This window comes from Xiphophorus hellerii, chromosome 6, assembly GCF_003331165.1.
Source record: "Xiphophorus hellerii strain 12219 chromosome 6, Xiphophorus_hellerii-4.1, whole genome shotgun sequence".
Classification (NCBI taxonomy): domain Eukaryota; kingdom Metazoa; phylum Chordata; class Actinopteri; order Cyprinodontiformes; family Poeciliidae; genus Xiphophorus; species Xiphophorus hellerii.
Genome location: NC_045677.1, coordinates 13,107,038 through 13,126,137, shown reverse-complemented (window position 1 = coordinate 13,126,137; position 19,100 = coordinate 13,107,038). Strand labels below are relative to the sequence as shown.

Sequence of the window (19,100 nt, the reverse complement as noted above, 5' to 3'; positions counted from 1 at the left end):
ACAAACCAAACCTAGAAGTAACATCAGAAATAAAACACTTTTTCTTTTAACCAGCGATAAAGCTGGTTAAAAGAAAAACTGGATTAGGGATTTCCTGCCCCTTTTTCTTCTCTTTTATACAAGCAGACAACACATAAGCTCAACAACACAAAAGCTTTATATTTATTACAAAATGTTCATCTAAGAATTGATTTCTTCCTGTGATGGAAATAATTTCTGATTAAGTTCTCTGTTTTCATACTTTCATAGATTGTTCTTCTTTTTACCTTTTCTACAGTTTTTCATGTTAAATTGCACTTTTTTGTTAAGTTTGTTATAATATCTTGAATCTGTATTTCTAAATAAAGACTAACAGAAAGATCACAGTAACTTTTATTTATGATAAAACCTGTTTTTTCCTTATAACAAACAAACCAGATATAACAAGTTTGAGCTTCTTCATGGTCCGGAGTATTAAATTATGATAACAATTATCATCTAATATTATGTACAGATTAACTCTAATCTTAATTTAACATCCTGGAACCTGAAGAATCCAAACCTGTTAAATCAGCTTTTTAATGTTTGGTATAAAAAGAAAAACAGGATTTATCAAAGAAAAAAGGTGAATGGACTGAACTTGTGTCGTGCCTTGCTAGTCATGTTGACCACTCAAAGCGCTTCACACTACAGTCACATTCACCCACACACACATTTACACCCACATGCAGGTCGGGGGGCAACTTGCCGCTAAGTGCCCCGCCCCGGGGCACCTCAACATGTGGCTCAGGAAGCTGAAATCGAACTTACAACCTTCTGGTCACAAGACGACCACTCTACCACCGAGCCACAGTCGCCCTAAAAAAGCCACTGCATGATCCTTTTGCTAATCTTCTTTAAAATACAGATTTAAACAGAATAACGAGCTACAATTCAGTGCAATTTAATATAAAAAGTGAGTAGAAAAGGTAAACTAAGGGACAAACCATAAAAGCACAAGTACAGTGAAAATAAACAGAAATTATTACTATTAAAAGAAGAAATTTTAATTCTTAAATCAATACGTTGTTATAAATACTGAGCCTAGTTGCGGCACTGAGCCGTCTGCCACTAAACCAGCGAAGGGAAAAGGGCTAACGTTCGGCTAATTCAATTCATTTTACAAGTTTAACAATAATACTGGACATGGTTGGAGTTTCTTAAAGTGTTTTGGGGGCAATTTACAGTGACCAACTGACCTGACCTACATGTTTTAGGAGATGTGGGGGGAAACCGGAGCACCCGGAGAAAACCCACGCAAACACGGGGAGACCATGCAAACTCCACACAGATGGTCTCTGTGAAGACGCAGCGCTAACCGCTGCACCACCGTGCTGCCCACGTTTTTTCCAGTCAGGTCGGGAAGGGATCTATTTTCTAGTTAGTCGATGGGGAAAAACTTCATGGTTTTTAAATTTCCTCTTGACGGAACGTGGCATGGCGCCCCGTTCACAGACCTCTCACGTCTTTCTCCTCTAAATATCCAAATCAAGAACATTAAACATGTTCTTGATCGTCTTCAATCTTTTGGTTTTTGTTTGGCTTTTTCAATCGCAGAATGTTTTGGACTTTTTTCCAAATTGAAAATTTTGATTTTTTCTTTTTACCATCCTGCAGGGTTTTAGTATCTGGATTGTTTAAATCCTCCAGGATGGTTTGTCCAGCGATCTCAGTCTCTCCTGTGGATTCTGGATCCGTGGAACAACCTGATAATGTTTTTTCTGAGAGTTCCTCCTCCGAAGAAACTTCTGGACTGAAGACTTTAACCGGGTTGACTGGGTTCTGTGAGTCTTTCTCCTCTTTGAAAACTGGGATGTGTTTTTGATGGAGATCTTCTTCCTCAGCTGTCACAGTGTCGGGCAGCAGTACATCCTCTCTTTCTCTGTCCAAATCATTTATCGTACAACTCATCTCCTGCTGGTATTTTGCTGCTTCCTGTTTTAATGCAGTGACATCAGTTTCATACAGCCGGTTTAACTCCAGGTACAAACTCTTAACCTTCTCCAACTCAGCCTGGACACTCCTTTCCTGGTCTTGAAGGAATTTAATCTCAGTTGTTGTTTTATCTTGGAGGACGGCAAACTCAGCTCTCATATTGTCTAGACGTGCCATGTCCTCCTCTGATTTCTCCAGCTGAGCTTTTCTCTCCTGCTGGTACGTTTCAACCTGCTGCTGGATATCCATAATGTCTGTTTCATATTTACATTTTAGCTCCTCGTAGAAGAAGTTAACCTGATCCAGTTCATTTATCAGCTGCTTCTCTCTCTTTTGCAGAACTGTGATTTCTCTGGACATGTTTTGGACGAGCTCCTCCTTCTCAGCTCTCAGGTTGTCTAAACGAGCCTTGTCCTCCTCTGATTTCTCCAGATGATCTTTTCGCTCCTGATTTATCTGCAGCTGAAGGTTTTCTACTTGTTGTTGCAGCTCACAATTGTTTCTTTCATGCATTAGCTTCTCTTTCTTTTCTCTGTTTGTAAGAGCAGTTTCCTCCTGGTTTATCTTCTGCTGGTATTTTTCACGGTGCTTCTGTATATCCATAATGCCTCTTTCATATTTACATTTTAGCTCCTCGTAGAAGAAGTTAAACTGGTCCAGTTTTATCATCTGCTTCTCTCTCTTTTGCAGAACTGTGATTTCTCTGGACATTTTATGAAAGAGCTCCATCTTCTCAGCTCTCAGATTGTTAATAAGCTGCAGATTTTCCTTCGTTCTTTCCATGTTGGCGTCTTTCTCATCTGTCGCCTCCTGCCGACATCTTTCCAAGTCTTGTTTTAGTGAAGAAACGTCGCTTTCATATTTGCAGGTCAGTTCATAATATGAACGTTTGATCAGATTTAATTCGTCCTGCAAAAGTTTCTTGCCATCTTGCAGGAATGAAATCTTTTGGGACATTTCTTTAAACATGTCGTCCTTCTCAGTTCTCAAGTTCTCCAGCAGTCGTTGTTCTTCACTCAGCCTCGCTTCATAAAGCTTCTGTGTCTCGGCCTCCTGCCTCAGCAGAGCATCGGCTGCTTCATACTCAGAGCGCAGTTCCTCGTGGGAAGTCTGGAGTTTGTCCAGATCTTCTTGGAGTCCCTGACTTTTCTTCCTCTCAGCCTGTATTTCAGCCACAAATGCTTCCTGGCTGAGGAGGTGGGCCACATTTAACTCCTCCAAGTCTTGTTGCAAGTTCTTCTTCTTCATGTACTTCACATTGTTGTGAACCTTGGAAGCAATGACCGCAGCGTTACGGACTGCTGGATCACTGAACTTCTCTAGTCTCTCAAGTTCCCTCTTTGCGTCTTTGGCCTGGTTGATAAACGTTTCTTTGAGAGCTTTTTGCTTTTTAAACTGGAGTTTGGTCTCTTCCAGCTCGGCCTCCAGGTGGGACAGTTTCTGGTTGTCTTCAAACCTCCCGGCTCTCTCCATTTCCAGAAGGTAACTCAGCCTGTGGATTTCCCCGTGTAAGGCATTCGGGTGTGCAGGAGGGAACCTGCCTTGGGGGTTTTGCCTTCTCGTGTGGGGTCCCATCATCCCACTGTGGTATCTTGGCGTATAATGAGACATTTTCTCCTAAATACAATCAGTAAAATCCTCGATTGGTAAACTACCGGAAAGAGCTTTGCGTCTGAACTGGTCAGTGATATTGCAAGCAATGAAAAATATGCAGAATTGTGTTGCATACAATCCTACAGTTGATGACATCACAGACTGAATCGCCAGTGACATCACAGAATCTTCCTTTGCTGGTGGAGTGACATCATTCCACCACCAAATATCTTCCTCTTTATTCTTGTTTACATTCAAAATAGTCCAGGATTCAGTCGTTTTTAATCAAATATCAGGGCATCAAATTCATTTCCATTTTGGGCCAAAATCTGAATGTTCATAAAGTTCCTGTTGCGCCGGATCGTATTGATAAAAACCAATTCAATTGTTAAAAGTGTTCCTTAAAATAGCATAATATTGAACATCTTTTCACACTAATCAGTCCATCCAGGATTGTTTTTGTGGTTTTCTGCCATCAACATCACAGATTTTGTGGCGCTAATTTAGAAATATTTGTAAGTAATTTTTACGATATTTGCTCTAATATATGATGTTAAATGTGACCTTTTATTAATCGCTCTATCGGTCATGGACCATAACTTGACATCAAGTCAGGCTGAGACAGCGGTCACTTGAACCAAAATGTTTTTGGACAATTTTGAGAAAAAATGTTGATAAACTCAGAAAAATGTGGGGATCTGTTGATTTCTGTGTGAATTTTCCGGTTATTTGTGAAAAACTGGAGGGGCCTATTGCTGTAATTTGGAGTCTCGAGGGCCACATAGAAAGCTATGGCGGGCCAAATTTGGCCCTCGGGCCTTGAGTTTGACATTCTTGCCATATATGATAATTTGGAGAACTTTTTTCAATATCTATACTTTGGAAAGTTAATTTTGCTTGTTTAGTCAAACATTTATTTACTTTTGTACAGAGGAAAAAGAGAGTGGGAAAGAAAATGTATAATAAATAGATGTAAACAACATGACAAAGTAAAAGATAAAAACTATAACTATTGATTTCTAAATCTTGTTGAAAGTTGGGTCGGATTGATTAAACCTCGTTTTTAATATCAGGCTTAAGACTCAAAAATTGTAAATGAATAATAGCTGTAATGTACTAGTATTGTTGTGGCTTGTTTATTGTTGCCATAGCAACTGCCTACCAAGATGGCTGTCAGTTAAAACAAAGAAAGTTGTAATCTATATTTTCAGTTTGTTTTTGTTAGCTTTTTAAAGGCACCATGTAGTTCTTATTATAAATAGTTTTTCTCCATTAATTCCCGTTTTTACTTTTATCAGCAGAAATGTTTCAGTGTTTGTTATTTGTTACCTGTGTTACCTCCTGAAAATGGCGTTAGCTACAGTTTATTAGCTCTAGCTAGCTTAGTGAACAAGCAGATCACCAGCTAATCACGTTAGCATGTTTCAGTAGATATCTTGTGTCTAACGGTTCATGGAAAGTTTGAGGAGTTTAGCTGAAACCAGACGTTTTGTGTTTTGAGAAACTCCTGCAACATTAGCCATGACTTATTATGTTTTGTTTATAGATTATAATCCACTATAATCTATCTGCTTCATCGGGCCAGCTAGGTGAAAAATATAACAAAGATATACAATTTCTGAGGTAAATATTAGTTTGTTCATGTCACAGAACAAAACTTAGTAATTACAGCATTTAAACCTGATTGAAGTCATTGGGTTTGTCTTTTTCTGCCAGGGTATGTAAACTTCTGAACTTCACACTTCGCTGGTAAAGAAGAAGCTTGTTCAGGTCGGAGGACCCAGGAAGCAATCGTCTTTCGAAAGGTGAGCTGCAGGAAAGCTGAGGAGGTTTTGGTACCTGAATAGGACGCCCCGCCCCCCGTCACGGTTGCTTAGAGACGGTTGCTATGCAGCCACGGTGAGCTGCTATCAACCCGCGTCTTTTAACACTAGGACTACCAGGATTTTGAGAAATTCCTATCTCTACCAAGAGGGGCCAAATTGGGTATCTTCCTAGAACTACCGAGAGAGGGCCAAACTGGGTTATTAGCATCCAAATGTGGCCAAACTGACGACTCTGAATGGTCTAATTAGCATCCCTGTAGATGAGCAGGGGGGAGGAGAGCCAAACTCACTACATCACCTTTCACGCTGATTGTCCTTGGAACAGGATAGTAATGGCCTTATTTACATAACAAAGGCACCTCTTCACACCCTCTCTTGGAGGGCCAAACTGGTACCTGGACGAAGATTCCCATTTTGGGAATCTTTGGTAGTTCTAGTGTTAAATGTTACATGACATTCTGGAAAAAGAACATCACACCAACAGTCAAACATAGTCATAGTAATAGTCTAGGTTGCCTTGCTGCTCCCAAGTCTGAATGACTTGTTTTTAATGGAACAATAAAATCGGCTCTTTAACACAAAATACTGAACAGAATGTCAGCAATGTTTCAGTTCATAAACATGCTAAAGTTACACAGTAGGAAAATGAAGTTATACAGTAGGAAAATTATCCAAAACATACCAACAATTCAACCTCTGATAACCTAAAAAAATAACAGATCTTGCTTCTGCTCGCTGTTAAATTTTATAGACAATACCTTTTCACAGTAGAATCAATTTTGACAAAGCAATTTGATGAGCCTCCTACATGTAACCTTTTTGTGCTCAGTGTGTTTTTCAGAGCCGGTCCTATGGGATTCCCCCACCCAGTTCACTGAATACACATTCATTACAGATACTCATCCTCTTATGGGAATATTTCTGGACAAAGGCCCAGAGGATTTAGAGTTCTGTAACATTATCTTTTCCTATTAATGTTTTCTACTATGAAGTAGACACGCTGCACATAATCAATTTGTTTACATCTCCTTTTTGAACTAAAATGTTACATTTATTGGTCAAATAAAAGTAAGATTGTAAACAGATCAACAACCTAAAGAAAAACCTTTAATTACTCAGAATCAGGAACCGGAAAGTGAGAGAACCGGAGGTATCAAAATGTTGCTAAGAAGATCATTTTAGTTTCCTTCCAGACACATAAGCAGCGTATACGGGTCATCCCTTGTCTAAGCTTATCTTTTCTTAACAAAAGATTCACAGCTAATATGCAGGATCCGGTTGCCAGACGTGTTTTTCTAAAAAAAAAAAAAAAGAACAGGTAGAACACTCTTGAATAACTTGTAATATACACGTCATTATCAACGTCCTCATCTAACGAAGGCGAACCCCCATCTCTGACTCCTATAGGTCACTTTAACACCCCCTCTGAGGGGTGGAGTTACAGCCTTTGGGCTTTTTGGTATTTGCTGAAACAAGAAAGCACCTGTCGTCTCATCTGAGAGGGAGGAAAAAAAATAACGTTGAATTTAAGCCTGAGTCATTGCCCTGAAGTCACTCTGAGAAACAGCATCACGCATTTCTGCTTCAGGCAGGAAAACACAGACAGCATGGGAATGGTGCGCTTGCACAGGATCAAACTTTTTCTTCTATTGACTTTTACAGGGGTAAGTGCTGACTTTTATTGGTGCTATCATTGGACCTACAACAAAACTAGAATAAGGATTACACACCCCATTATCTTTGAAAAGCACTGTTTACATTTGTTTGTAGGATATTTAGATTATTAACTGTGAAGGAGATGGATTTTTGAAGTACACGAACACAGGACCTTTTGAATGTCCATGCTTTCAACAAGTGCATGCAGCAGGCCCATCCTTAGCTCAATAGGCAAATTCATTCCGACCTGAAAGAAATACCTGCACTGAGAAGGTCTGAAATCTGTGTTGAGTGAAGGTAATGTGCAGCCTGCTGCCTCTCATGCTCCCAGAATATGATCCAGGGCATAATTGGCTCCAGGATATAATGTGGAATACCAACAGCTTGCTGCTCCTGGAATTATGCCCTGCCATTAATCATCAAGATATCACGATCTTTGTTTCACTCATTAAACCGCCTATTTTGTCCTTTTCAGGTATGCACCGCTCAAAATGGTGAGTTATCTTCATATTCATTTGGCAGAAGAATGTACGTGCAGGATGTTTGGAAAACTCAAATCTGCACGTCAGTAACATAAGTAAATGTTTTCTTTCTCTCCATCTCCTTTTTGTCCCCAGACATCACTCTGTCAGTATTTACGGTGACATCAAAGAGCATGACTGTGCAGTGGAGCGTCCACTCCGGTGCCAGCTCCTACAAGATCACAGCGACCCCCAAGAACTCTCCCGCGAGGCCGGTCTTCGCCCAGTTCAGCGGCAACACGGTGATGGGCTCGGTGAACTCGCTGTCACCAAGCACAGTGTACACCATGCAGCTGGAGGCCATGGACAATGCACTCAATGTCCTCAGCAGCGCAGAGACGGTGGAGACAACAGGTCAGTGGATAACAAACACAGTGAGATGGGAGAGTGAGGAAGATTCAGGCTCAAAGGAACTCCAAAAGTCTTAACTTTTATGCAATTCAACACATTTGTGTGTAGCGAAAATTTGAAAATATTTAGTTGTGTTTTAAATTTTTAGTTTACGATCACATGTCTATTTCTCATAATTATCTCAAAAATGTTTCCCTTTATTCTTTGAGGAAATAATTCATTCCTGTAGGACATCTGGAAAAACATCATGACTTTTTTGTCATAAGGTCTATGAAATATTTCTGACATAAATCTTAAATTAAAACAAGAAGAAAGAAGACTCTTGTTCCATCCTTGATTTCTTCCTTGTAACAATGTTTCCTTTAATGATGCCACATCTGTAAAGAAAATAAATTTGTGGTTTACATGGGTCAAATCCTCTGTCTGATACTCTGCCAGTGGTAAATAGTTTTTGGTAGAGACAGTATTGTTGTCTAAAGCAGTGGCCCCCAAGCTCTGGGCCACGGTGATAAAAAGGTTGGGGACCACTGGTCTAAAGCAGCATCTTCCTTAATGGAAAAACAAGGCAGGTCATTATTGGAGGAAATATCAATACGGAGAGATATTCAATTCAGATTCTAAAACCAGGCGGTCGAATGTGTCCACTTTTGGAGACTAAACTCTATGCTACAAGACGTCAATGATTGCCCCGAGAGGACAGAGTGTTTTAGAAACTACCTCCAGAATTTGGAGGAGAAGAGGATGGAATGGCCTGCCTCTGGCCTCTGGTCTTGACCTCAACTCTATTGAGCCCTTGTGGGGTCAGCTTAGAAAAACAACACAACCAGACTGACAAATTATGGTTTAGGAATCAGCTGCCGTCCCACAACAGCGTGTGAGGAGGCACCAGGTGGCCATGGTTGTGCACAGGTTTTCCTCACGCTACAAAGTCACCTGCTAATAAAATGAAGAAATTGAAAAAACAAGGCATATTGGTAGTTGAACAACCATTCACCATCAAGTCCAATATAAAATAAGCTGTCTGGCATTAGCAGAGTGGATTTCACATACTCAACTCCACTAGGTACGCAACACACAAATACATTCTCCTGACAAACTTGGCATAATTTATAAGGAAATCAACTTTCAAACAACATAAAATTTAATGCCAAGAAACACTGTTACTTTTTCAGATCTTCTTGATAACAGGATATTCTTAAAAGTACAAGATTGAAATTTCATGAAAGAAATATTTAGATATGCCGATCATCACAGATTTCCTTTTTTCACATTCTGTGAAGTGAATGAAGCAACCAAAATGAAAAATATTGGAAATAAAAAATCTATGTGTATCTCTAAAGAAACTTTGTTTTTTTTATCTACTGTTAAAGAATTCATTGTTATACACGTGTGTTTGATGTGTTTCAGTATTTTTCAATTTCGCTCTTGTCATTTAATCTTCAGCTCCCGATGTCCCGAGCATTGACCAGGCCTACTCCAAAAACAGCGACAGCATCACTGTTGAGTTTGCAGAAGTTTCAGGGGCAACCAGCTACATCCTGAGGGCAGAGTCAACAACGGGGGATTTTTTCTTTGAGACCCCAATGGCAAAGTCCCCGGGCACGGTGGTGGGCCTGCAGCCCTACACCGACTACATTCTGAGCGTCATGTCTGTCAACTCCGGAGGCAGGAGCCAGCCTTCATACCCCATCAAAGCCAGGACAGGTAGGATTAAATACCTCTATAGTCTCTCATGTGTAACATGTTATGAGTTTATGCAAGATGGTATAATCAGCGTACAGTATCATGCATGAAATGCAGCCCTTCTGTTGTTCCACCCAAACAATAACTTGTTCTATCATTTTCCTGGCAATAAGGGCTTGTTATTTCACTGCCCATTGTCACTGATTTTATGCTTGTTGTGGTAAAAGCAGGAAGGTGGAAACTTTATCCATTCTTTTGTACTGTACTATTTTCATTTCTTGTAAAAAGACACCATGGGAAATAGGCTGCATCTCTTTATGAATAGTAAATGAATGTAATATGATCACAAATGATTTTTTTTTACATTTCACAGCAAAAAGGCAAATAGAGATAACGTAAGGAAATTTGAGCTTTAATTTATTTCTTCTTTAATGTTCTGCTTTTTATTCCCTCCTTGTCTGATTTGTAGTTGTCATTGCCCCCAAGTTGAACACATCCTCCCCCAGCAATGACTCCATCCTTGTGACCTGGCCCCCGGTGGAGCACGCAATCCGCTACACACTGATTATGATCCAAGAAGGCTCCAGCACCCGCCTCATACTTAACACCACTGACACCATGGTGACGTTTGACAAACTCGAACCAGGAGTTTCCTACTGTATCAAGGGCATGGCTTGGGACGCTGAGGGTCGGACCGGTGATGACCTCACTGTCTGCCAGATCACCCGTAAGCTGCATTTTTTCCCACGTTTTGTTTGGTCGCAATCACAAGCTTCAACACATTTATTATAATTTTATGTGACAAACCAAGTGAAAGAGGATTTACTCAATAGCACCCGTTTGTATTCAGCCTCCTTTACTGTGACACTCCTGAATAAAATGGAGCGCTGTGCTCAGAGGTGTGTTTTAATGAGCAAAGAACATCAGAACATCAGAAAACATAGCAAACATGAGACATGATTCTGGAAAAGTTTAAATCATAAAGTAATAATCCATCCCTCTTTGAACGTGTTAACATTTTTAACACGACACCTATCATTTGCGCACTCCACAAACCCAAAGCAGTACACTTTGCAGTTTCCCACAATTCAGAGAAAGGAAATTAGCTAAAACTGACTGTGAGGTAGAGGTTCACCTTCCCGCAGCACAGTGACACAAAATATACAGCTAGACCTACTATGGTATGGTTTAGATTAAAACATATCCATGCGTTCTAACCAAGTTTTAATTAGGTGGATTAAGTGTACGGCTCTTTGGATTGTAGAGGTTGCAGACCCATAACATAATCTCCACAGTCTGGATGTAAAAACTCTGACAACCTTCAATTTATTTGTTTTTCTCCAGGTCCTCCGAGCCCAGATGTAACCCAAGTCCAGCTGACTCCGGGTCGATCTCTTGGAATCGCTGTTTACTGGATGACGGTGCAGGGGGCTAACAGCTACTTGGTCCTGGCCTCAAATGGCCAAAACTGTAACACGAGTGACAGTTACTGCTTCATCTCACCTCAGGAGTGTGGTCAGAACCACTCTATCACCGTTACAGCCTACAACGATGCTGGACCCAGTAGCCCCTCGCAATCGGTTGGCTACATTACATGTGAGTTCATCACACACACGTCCATGTTCTTGTACAAAAAAAAGGGCGTCGTTGAATTTTTGTTTAAAAGTCAACAAGGAAGGCTTCCTATAACCAAGGCTTCTTGTATAATGCTAAGTTGTTGTTCTGTGCCGTTGACAGACCCATGTCCCCCAGAGAACATCTGGGTGGAGGAGCCCACTGCCGGGAACTGCTCGGTGGTGTGGGAGAAGGTGCCCCTGGTGGAGTACTACGTGGCTTTCATAAAGAGGGATGATGGGACAGAGAAGTCCTGCAACACCACAAAGACCACCTGCCAGTTCTTCTGCATGTGTGGCTACACGTACCTCACCAGCGTGTTCCCCTACAACCAGGCCGGCACCAGCCTCTTCGCAGATGTCCGCAACTACACAACCAGTGAGAATGTAGTTTACTTTAGCAACGTAGGCTCCACCTATGTGCACATACATTAATTGTTGTTTCTCTGCATTTCTTCTTTTCTCCCTGTCTCCTCCTTCCCAGTACCTTGTTGTCCACAGGATGTAACCGTGAAGCTGGTGTCCACAGAGACACTCGAGGTCATGTGGTCCCCAGTCAAGGGGGCCGAGTTGTACGAGACCACAGCAGCTCAGACCAACAATGTCCTGCACTGCAACGACACATCGCCAGTGTGTGCTCTCTCAGACCTGACATGCAACTCCCTCTACTCTGTGACTGTGACCCCCTGCAGCGAGTTACGAGGGTGCAACTACACTTGCACACCATACAAACAGGAGACAGGTACAGATGGGTCACAATAAAAACTATTAGATGCAGTCAAATGAGGAGATTTACATCACAGTGGATTGCGGAAGCGTTTACACCCCAAGAAAGTTTCTTGACGTGAACCACCTCACACTTTTTAGATTTTTATTTAATAAAATATATATTTTGCAACCACTCTTTGCTTGGATAAAATCTCAATAAAGTGGTTTGAACTCTTTTGGATGATCCTGCATACTTTGCACAAACATAAAGGGGAAGCCAGTGAATTTTTTAATATGGAGCCTTAAACATGAAATTGAACAATAAAATTGTTTAAATTCAAACTTACAATAATCAAATGTATTCTTCTAAAGCCTCTGTTTTCTCCTGCCCTCCTTGCTCCAGCTCCATGTTCTCCAGAGATCCTGAATATGACACAGACCACCAACTCCACATACAAAGTCCTGATATCCACCCCAAACTCCCCCAATACAAACTACACCATCAGTGCTACTGGACGCTACGACAAATACACCTGCCAGTCGAGAAATAACTTCTGTGAGCTCACGCAGCTGTCCTGCGGCACAATCTACGAAGTCACAGCTGTGGCCTCCACAGCAGTCGGAAAAAGTCTGCCTGGATACAGCAAAACTCTGGAAACAGGTACAACAGTGTCTTTTGGCTACGAGATTTACGTTCTCTTAAAAGCGGTTAGGCCATCTACTTTCCTTACAAATCCAGATCCAGAATGTGAGAAATATCCCAGCATAAATACTTGATGTCTGTTTTTCTGCCTGAGGTCCTTGCTGCCCATCGACTGTAAACGTCACCCAGGTTACCCAGGCTATGACCAACCTGACCTGGTCGCCCGGAACCGGTGCCGGCTCCTACATAGCGACCCTGATGTCCCCACGCGGGGAAGCCAAATGTCACACTCTAGACACTCACTGCCTGATGGGCTGCATCACCTGTGGCACCAACTACAGCGTCCAACTGGACGCCATCAGCAGCACGGGATACAGGTCCCAGTGCCAATATCAAGGATTCTCATCCAGTGAGAATGAACACACACACAGTCATGTGCAGAGACATGACAGACAAAATAACTAATGATCAATCAGTACAAACAATGACAAGACACTCATTTCCTTTCTTTTAGGTGCATGCTGTCCAACAGGCGTCAAGCTGTATCGCCGCACCAACAACTCGCTCAGGGTGTACTGGCGTTCTTCAAGCCCTCAGGCTTATAACCATACAGTAGAGCTTTATGGAACCGGGGCCAACTACACCTGCTTTGCTGCTGCAGGCAGCATGTACTGCGACATCCAGGAGGGAACCTGCGGGGACGTCTACACGGTAGTCGTAGCACCAGTGGGGAAGTCCGGGGTAAAAGTGACCTTCTGCCTGCCCAGGACGTACTCAGGTGGGTCATCTGTACTGTAGTCTCTGAAAAGCTTGCATACACTCATCACGGCATGAATGATGTTTTAATCATAAAGAAGCACTAAAAGTGTTATTTTTTTCTCAGGGTGGATTGATTATTCTAAAAGCAACTTCAATGACTTTCAAAAATAAGAACTGAATGCACAGGTTTAAATTTATTAGGGAGTTTTTTTAGGTAAACAGAATCAAATATACAAACTGTATCTGGTGGCATATTTCACCACGCTTCTTATCTTCCATCTTGAGCTGTACTCTCAGCACATGGTTGATTGAAAACTTGTTTCTCTGTGAGCGATCAGGTTGATGAAACAACATCTTCGGTATAAGAAGGTCTGAAAGCCTGGCGGATCCTGGGTTGTTCTTGAACATCCTAGTTTCATTTTATCTTAGGGTGACTGTCTGCGTCGGTTTGTTAAGACTTGGACATGATTGGTTCCAAGTCTATGGGGAGAGTAGATGTCTTGCAATCTGAAGGTTGTTGACTCAATTCCAGCTTCCTCATGTAGCATGTTCATGTGAAACCTGGACTCAAATGTTAAGTGGTTTGAACAGTCAGTATGACTAGAAAACCGCTGTCAATTCAGTCAAGTAAGAAAAAGTCTGTGGTTTCTCTACAAATTGTTAAGAGACCAAATATTAGTATCTGTGATTAATTTTACATTCTATTTTGACCCTGTCTGAATTTGAGAAGCCCATAATTAATTTGAACTTGTGCACCCAATGATAATTTATTGAAGCTGGTGGTTTTCTGATCAGTTCACTCAGGAAATAAGTCTTTAAATTGACCATTGAAGACCACAAAAGTAAAATGACTTTCATCCACATGATGAGTGTATGTAAACTTCTGGTTGGGACTGTGTGTTGAACAATTTGAATCATTCAAGATTCTGACTACAAATGTTTTTTTTTTACTGTTTTCTCAGTTCTCTGTCCAGGAAGTAATGCTGGAATGGGTGAGTATAATTTGTCAGAATGATGGATGTAGAATCAAATTAAATATTTGCTTTCTTTACAACCTTTCAGTGAAAATGTTTCTTTCCTTGGGAAATCCTAAACTGTCATTTCTGTTTTTCTCCAGTTATCTCGCGAAGAAGACGAAGTATATAGTAGCGGTGGTAAGTTTATTGCTCGATTCCATGGTGCTTACACACCACCTTCCTGACAAAACCACACAGATTACAGCAACTTGAGATGATGACTATGCAAAAAAAAATCTCTGTATGCTGTTTTCACTGGATCCTTGGGACACATGATATCCAATTGAAGTATCACAAGAAGCCATAAACCGGCTTTGCAAGAACAAGAAAACAATAGCGAGGAGCAGAAAGAGAAGCAACTTGGGCCAGTTTTTACCTCTGGGATTTGTTTGATGACTATTCTTGAAACATGTTAATAGTTATTGAAGGGGACATGTAGGAACAGGACATTGGTACCTTTTTGCGTACTTAGTGATTGCTGCTTCACTTCAAATCAACAGTCATATAGTTAAAACTTTGACAGTTAAAACTGGGAAATTATCCCAAACACACATCCAAACGGGTTTAAAGAAGGATGGAAAGCATTAGGAAGGGATTTCCCAAAAAGCAAGTATTGGAGGTCCAATTTGCTTGAACCAGTTGGTATAAACTTGACTCTGTGTGGTTTAGAAAAATGTTTTAAAAGATTCAAACCTGTTCATTATTTATGCTTAAATTTTTATTTTATAATTACTCCATCCTGGAAAAAATAACATCTTCAATTTGTCAATAAAAGCCCCACATTAATTTAGGATTCAAGCCCATCATGAATGTATGTGAGCCTCTGATGATGGGTGCAAATAATTATCAACAAAACAACATTTTATCAAGTTGTCTGTTCTGTCTCTCTCTCTCCCACAGGGAGGATCATCTACCATCATTACAATGTGGACAAAAAGCTTTGTTTACACTAGTGGGGATTGAAAAGATTCATGAAGAATATTACGGCTTGTTTAAAATCTCAGAAAAACTGTTTATAAGATAAAAATCCATATAGAAATAATTAAATACAAGTACAATAATACCAAAGCCATACAACACAAAATGTCTGGGAGCTTTGGGGGAAAAAATCAACTGTGAAATTGTTTTTTGAAAATTCTTTTTTATTATTGTTTTGGTGATTTAGAAGAAATGGCCACTTATTTAACCTTTACACATTGGCGCTGTAATGTTTCACAAAAAAATAAATAAATAACTGAGACATGTAATTATGTGAAGTAAAATTTGAAAAGAAATTCCCAAACTGGAAAGAATAAGACTGCCCCAACTCATACAGAAGTATTAAGTGCTTCTTTTTACTATTATTCTAACAATTTGATTGAATTCATCATGTATGTAATGACTAAAACACAAATAAAATGATAAGCTAGGACCTCTCCAAGTAGAAGGCCTCCACACGGTTGCATATCACGTTACTCCTGGTTGGTTGGTGGCCCTGAACGCGAAACTGGGACAGATGACATCAATCCCATCCGCTCGGAGTCATGCGTGCACAGTCGTGTGGATGATACATCTGATCAAATTCCTGGAGACAGAGTCAGTGTTAACTTTGCTTTCACTGAATGTGTTTGTGCTTGTTTGACAGATGAAAACAATAAAGTCAATTTTTTGCATCCAAAAACAAAAGTCTATGAATCTCTTTGTTTGGGTTTCAGAAGATTTTTGCTGCATCAGGATTTATATTAGATTATATTTTCAGGATTTGAGTTTGAACCCAAAAAATTCAGGTCCCTGTCAATCAGCAAATTTGGGAACTGACGATGTAAATGGCTGTTAAGGTTGCATCACTGATAAACTCCACTTTTTTATTTCTTCATGCTTAGCATCATTGCTTTCTCTGTACATCGTTTTCACACCTGTTCAATCAAATGAGTCAAAAACCTTTGAGGAATCAAACAGAAAGTATGAAAAGTTATTTCTGGCCAGGACATTTTAATACTCATGTGGAAAAACTCCTGGAAAGGTGACATTGGTCCACAAAGCATGCATGCTTTGTGGTATTTGTCAGCATGTCCTGACCAAATCACATATCATCGTAATTCTTGGACTACACACAAGACAAAATGTTCTGTCCCAAACATGCATCAAGAACAAGCTACAAGAACACAAGGTCTTTTATTGCACCCATGGAACAAGCATAATGCAGTTTTTTAAATATATATTTTTCCCTTTTCAAAATACTCAACCAATGAAAATGTAAAAAGTGCTGCCTGCATTTTCCCTTGCATATTTGTAATATGAAATCCAGAGTAACCTGCCTGTCTTCAGAATTTACGAAAGAAGTTCAGCTGTATGTAGTGAAATCTCAGTATAAATCCAGTTGTTCTGTGAAGGCCTCAGAGGACAAACAGCATCATGAAGACCAAGGAACAGAGCAAATGTAAGTCAGAGATGAAGATGGATGTTTATTGTCTCTTAGGCAACATATAGGTGATTTTTTTTACTTTTATTTGATGTGCAAACATCACATATTTTACATGTTGTTTGCATGCCGTACATGCGTCAAAGTCACGTGAAACGTTCACACATATTTGGTTCAGGAGGCGCCATAGTTGGTGAGATGTTAGCTTGGTAAAACTAGCCCTTGTTCTACGTTTCGCTTCTAACACAGAGGGTCTGGACCCTTAGCTACTGAGAAATTATTAATTCCTGGAGGCAAGGACTTTGTTGAGGTTTTAATCTTTAGCAATTGCTAACGTTTGCCCATGACGCGTGTAACGCGCCAGTTCAATGCTATGACGCTCACCGGAAATTGCGTGCGCTGTATAAAACCATCTTCCATTTCCAAGAGAAAATGAGGCAGCTGTCGATGTTAATTGAATATTTTAAAGCATGACCAACATGGACTGAATGTCTGTGTTCACTTCCTTCTATGCCATTGCTAAAAATATAGACAGACTAAACAGTGTAGAACATCAAGGTAATCGGTCACAGCTTGTCCTTCTGTTTGCTGACTGACCTTGTTAAATTTTACTGGAAGAAATCCAAATGAATGGAAGAAAGCCCGACTGTCTATGAAGTCAGATTTGAGCTAAATTATGCATTTTTGGATTCTGACTCTGAAGGCTTTTCAGGACCGCAGGAAAACTATTTTTTTATCATGTTGTGCGATTATGTTCTTTTAACAGAATTATTTTTTGCCATCATGACATGGCTTTTAACAATCTCAAATAAAAATCTAATCTTTTATCAAGACCTAGAAAGTCATTTCTTGCATTTTATTGAAAATCTGACTCCTACCAAAACATAAAATTTGACTTTTTGGATTTCTTGTACGATCATCTTCCACGCTACAGTTCATGGATTTACTTCCCTCTAAATGTTTTTCTTTGTGTAAATGTGTATATCTGTGCGCTCGTACTGTTGGGTTTCCAGTAAGAGATACAGTACTTGTGACCAACTGGAAACAATAAATTGTCTGAATTTACCAAACATATTGAATAATGTTTGGTTTCAAATTTGATGCAGACAAAAGGCACCCTGGATTTATTACAGCTAGAAAATTTGGATCCTTAAAATCATGCAGCTATCAGCTGATGGGCAGAGGCATGGACCTATTGTCAGCTAAACTCTGAGACGCGCAGCAAACTATCACATTTATTTATATAACAGCTAAAACAGAATACAGTGAAAGTAAAAATGAGAGTCTGTTGTGAAGAGGAAAACCCTGAAGCCATGTGTTTGCTGGTTTTTATTACGATATGTTTGTTTCATTTTAGGTCATCATAAAAATGGTCTTTGTGACGATATCTTTGAATTATTCTGTGTTGTTGCTGCCTACTCTTTGCAAATGCTATTCTGCTGTTTTATATAATAGCTTTAGGTTTTGTGTGTTAAAAAAATTATGATCGTCATGAGGATTTCTAATTAATGAATTGTAATACATGTACGTTTAATGACTATTTAAGCTCATGCCACAGCATTTTAATTTGATTTAAGTCCAGACTTTGGCAAACAGAGGGCAGGATTCTCTGGTTAAAAACAGGATTTATGACTCCATGACTTACGGCAAGTTGATCAGCAACCAACAACCATTCAACCATTTATATTCAAGGGCAATTTAGACAGACCAACCTGACAGTCCTGGTTTTTACTGTTGTAGGAAGCCATAGTACCAAGAGAGAACACGTGCATGCAGATTTAGGTCCTTCGTGGACCTAAATCCACGAAGGTCCTGGACTTAAAACCCAGGACCTTTGTGTTGCAAGGCTACAGTTAAAGAACCGTTCTAGGAATCACCAAGACAAATTTCTTTTTTTCTTGTTCACCACTGAAATTTCCCCATGGATCCATGGATGCCTCTTGACTGCAGCACTTTGGATGTTGTTCAGGGGTTTAGTTATCCTCTCCTGGGTAAAACATTAATGCGCTCTTTGAGTGATGTACAGTCGTGATCAATAAGTTAATATTTTCTTTCTAATGAGGCTTATTTGTCAGATTAAAAGTACCTTTTGAAAATAACTACCTTTAAGCAGGTGTTAACCCACATCAGGCAAAGTCATGACTAAGTTACTGTGTGTATTGCAGAAAAAGAGGTCAGATTACTGCACAACAATCCTCTAGAAAACCCCACTGTTAACATGCTGCACATTTAGAGGCTGCATTCACCTTGAAAACTATGAGTATATCCAGTAGGAATGTAGAACTATGTGTATTTTCCAGGCACATAAGAGGAAGCACAGCTCTAACACAAAAGACTGGGGATTTTGAGATACCCTCCTCCACCTCCACCTACAGTA

The 19,100-nt window shown here is 40.1% G+C and overlaps 1 protein-coding gene across 1 annotated transcript; it reads left to right on the top strand.

Annotated features, from left to right (window-relative positions):
* The first annotated feature begins 5,854 nt into the window (after window positions 1–5,854).
* On the top strand, window positions 5,855–15,982 carry fndc7a (fibronectin type III domain containing 7a). The gene is made up of 14 exons (XM_032566491.1): window positions 5,855–7,036; window positions 7,504–7,522; window positions 7,646–7,903; window positions 9,344–9,604; window positions 10,053–10,310; window positions 10,928–11,179; window positions 11,321–11,575; window positions 11,681–11,938; window positions 12,308–12,565; window positions 12,702–12,956; window positions 13,062–13,325; window positions 14,269–14,298; window positions 14,424–14,460; window positions 15,223–15,982. The coding sequence occupies exons 1-13, from the start codon at window positions 6,980–6,982 to the stop codon at window positions 14,450–14,452; spliced, it is 2,454 nt and encodes an 817-aa protein (XP_032422382.1). The 5' UTR covers window positions 5,855–6,979; the 3' UTR covers window positions 14,453–14,460; window positions 15,223–15,982.
* Window positions 15,983–19,100: the final 3,118 nt, after the last annotated feature.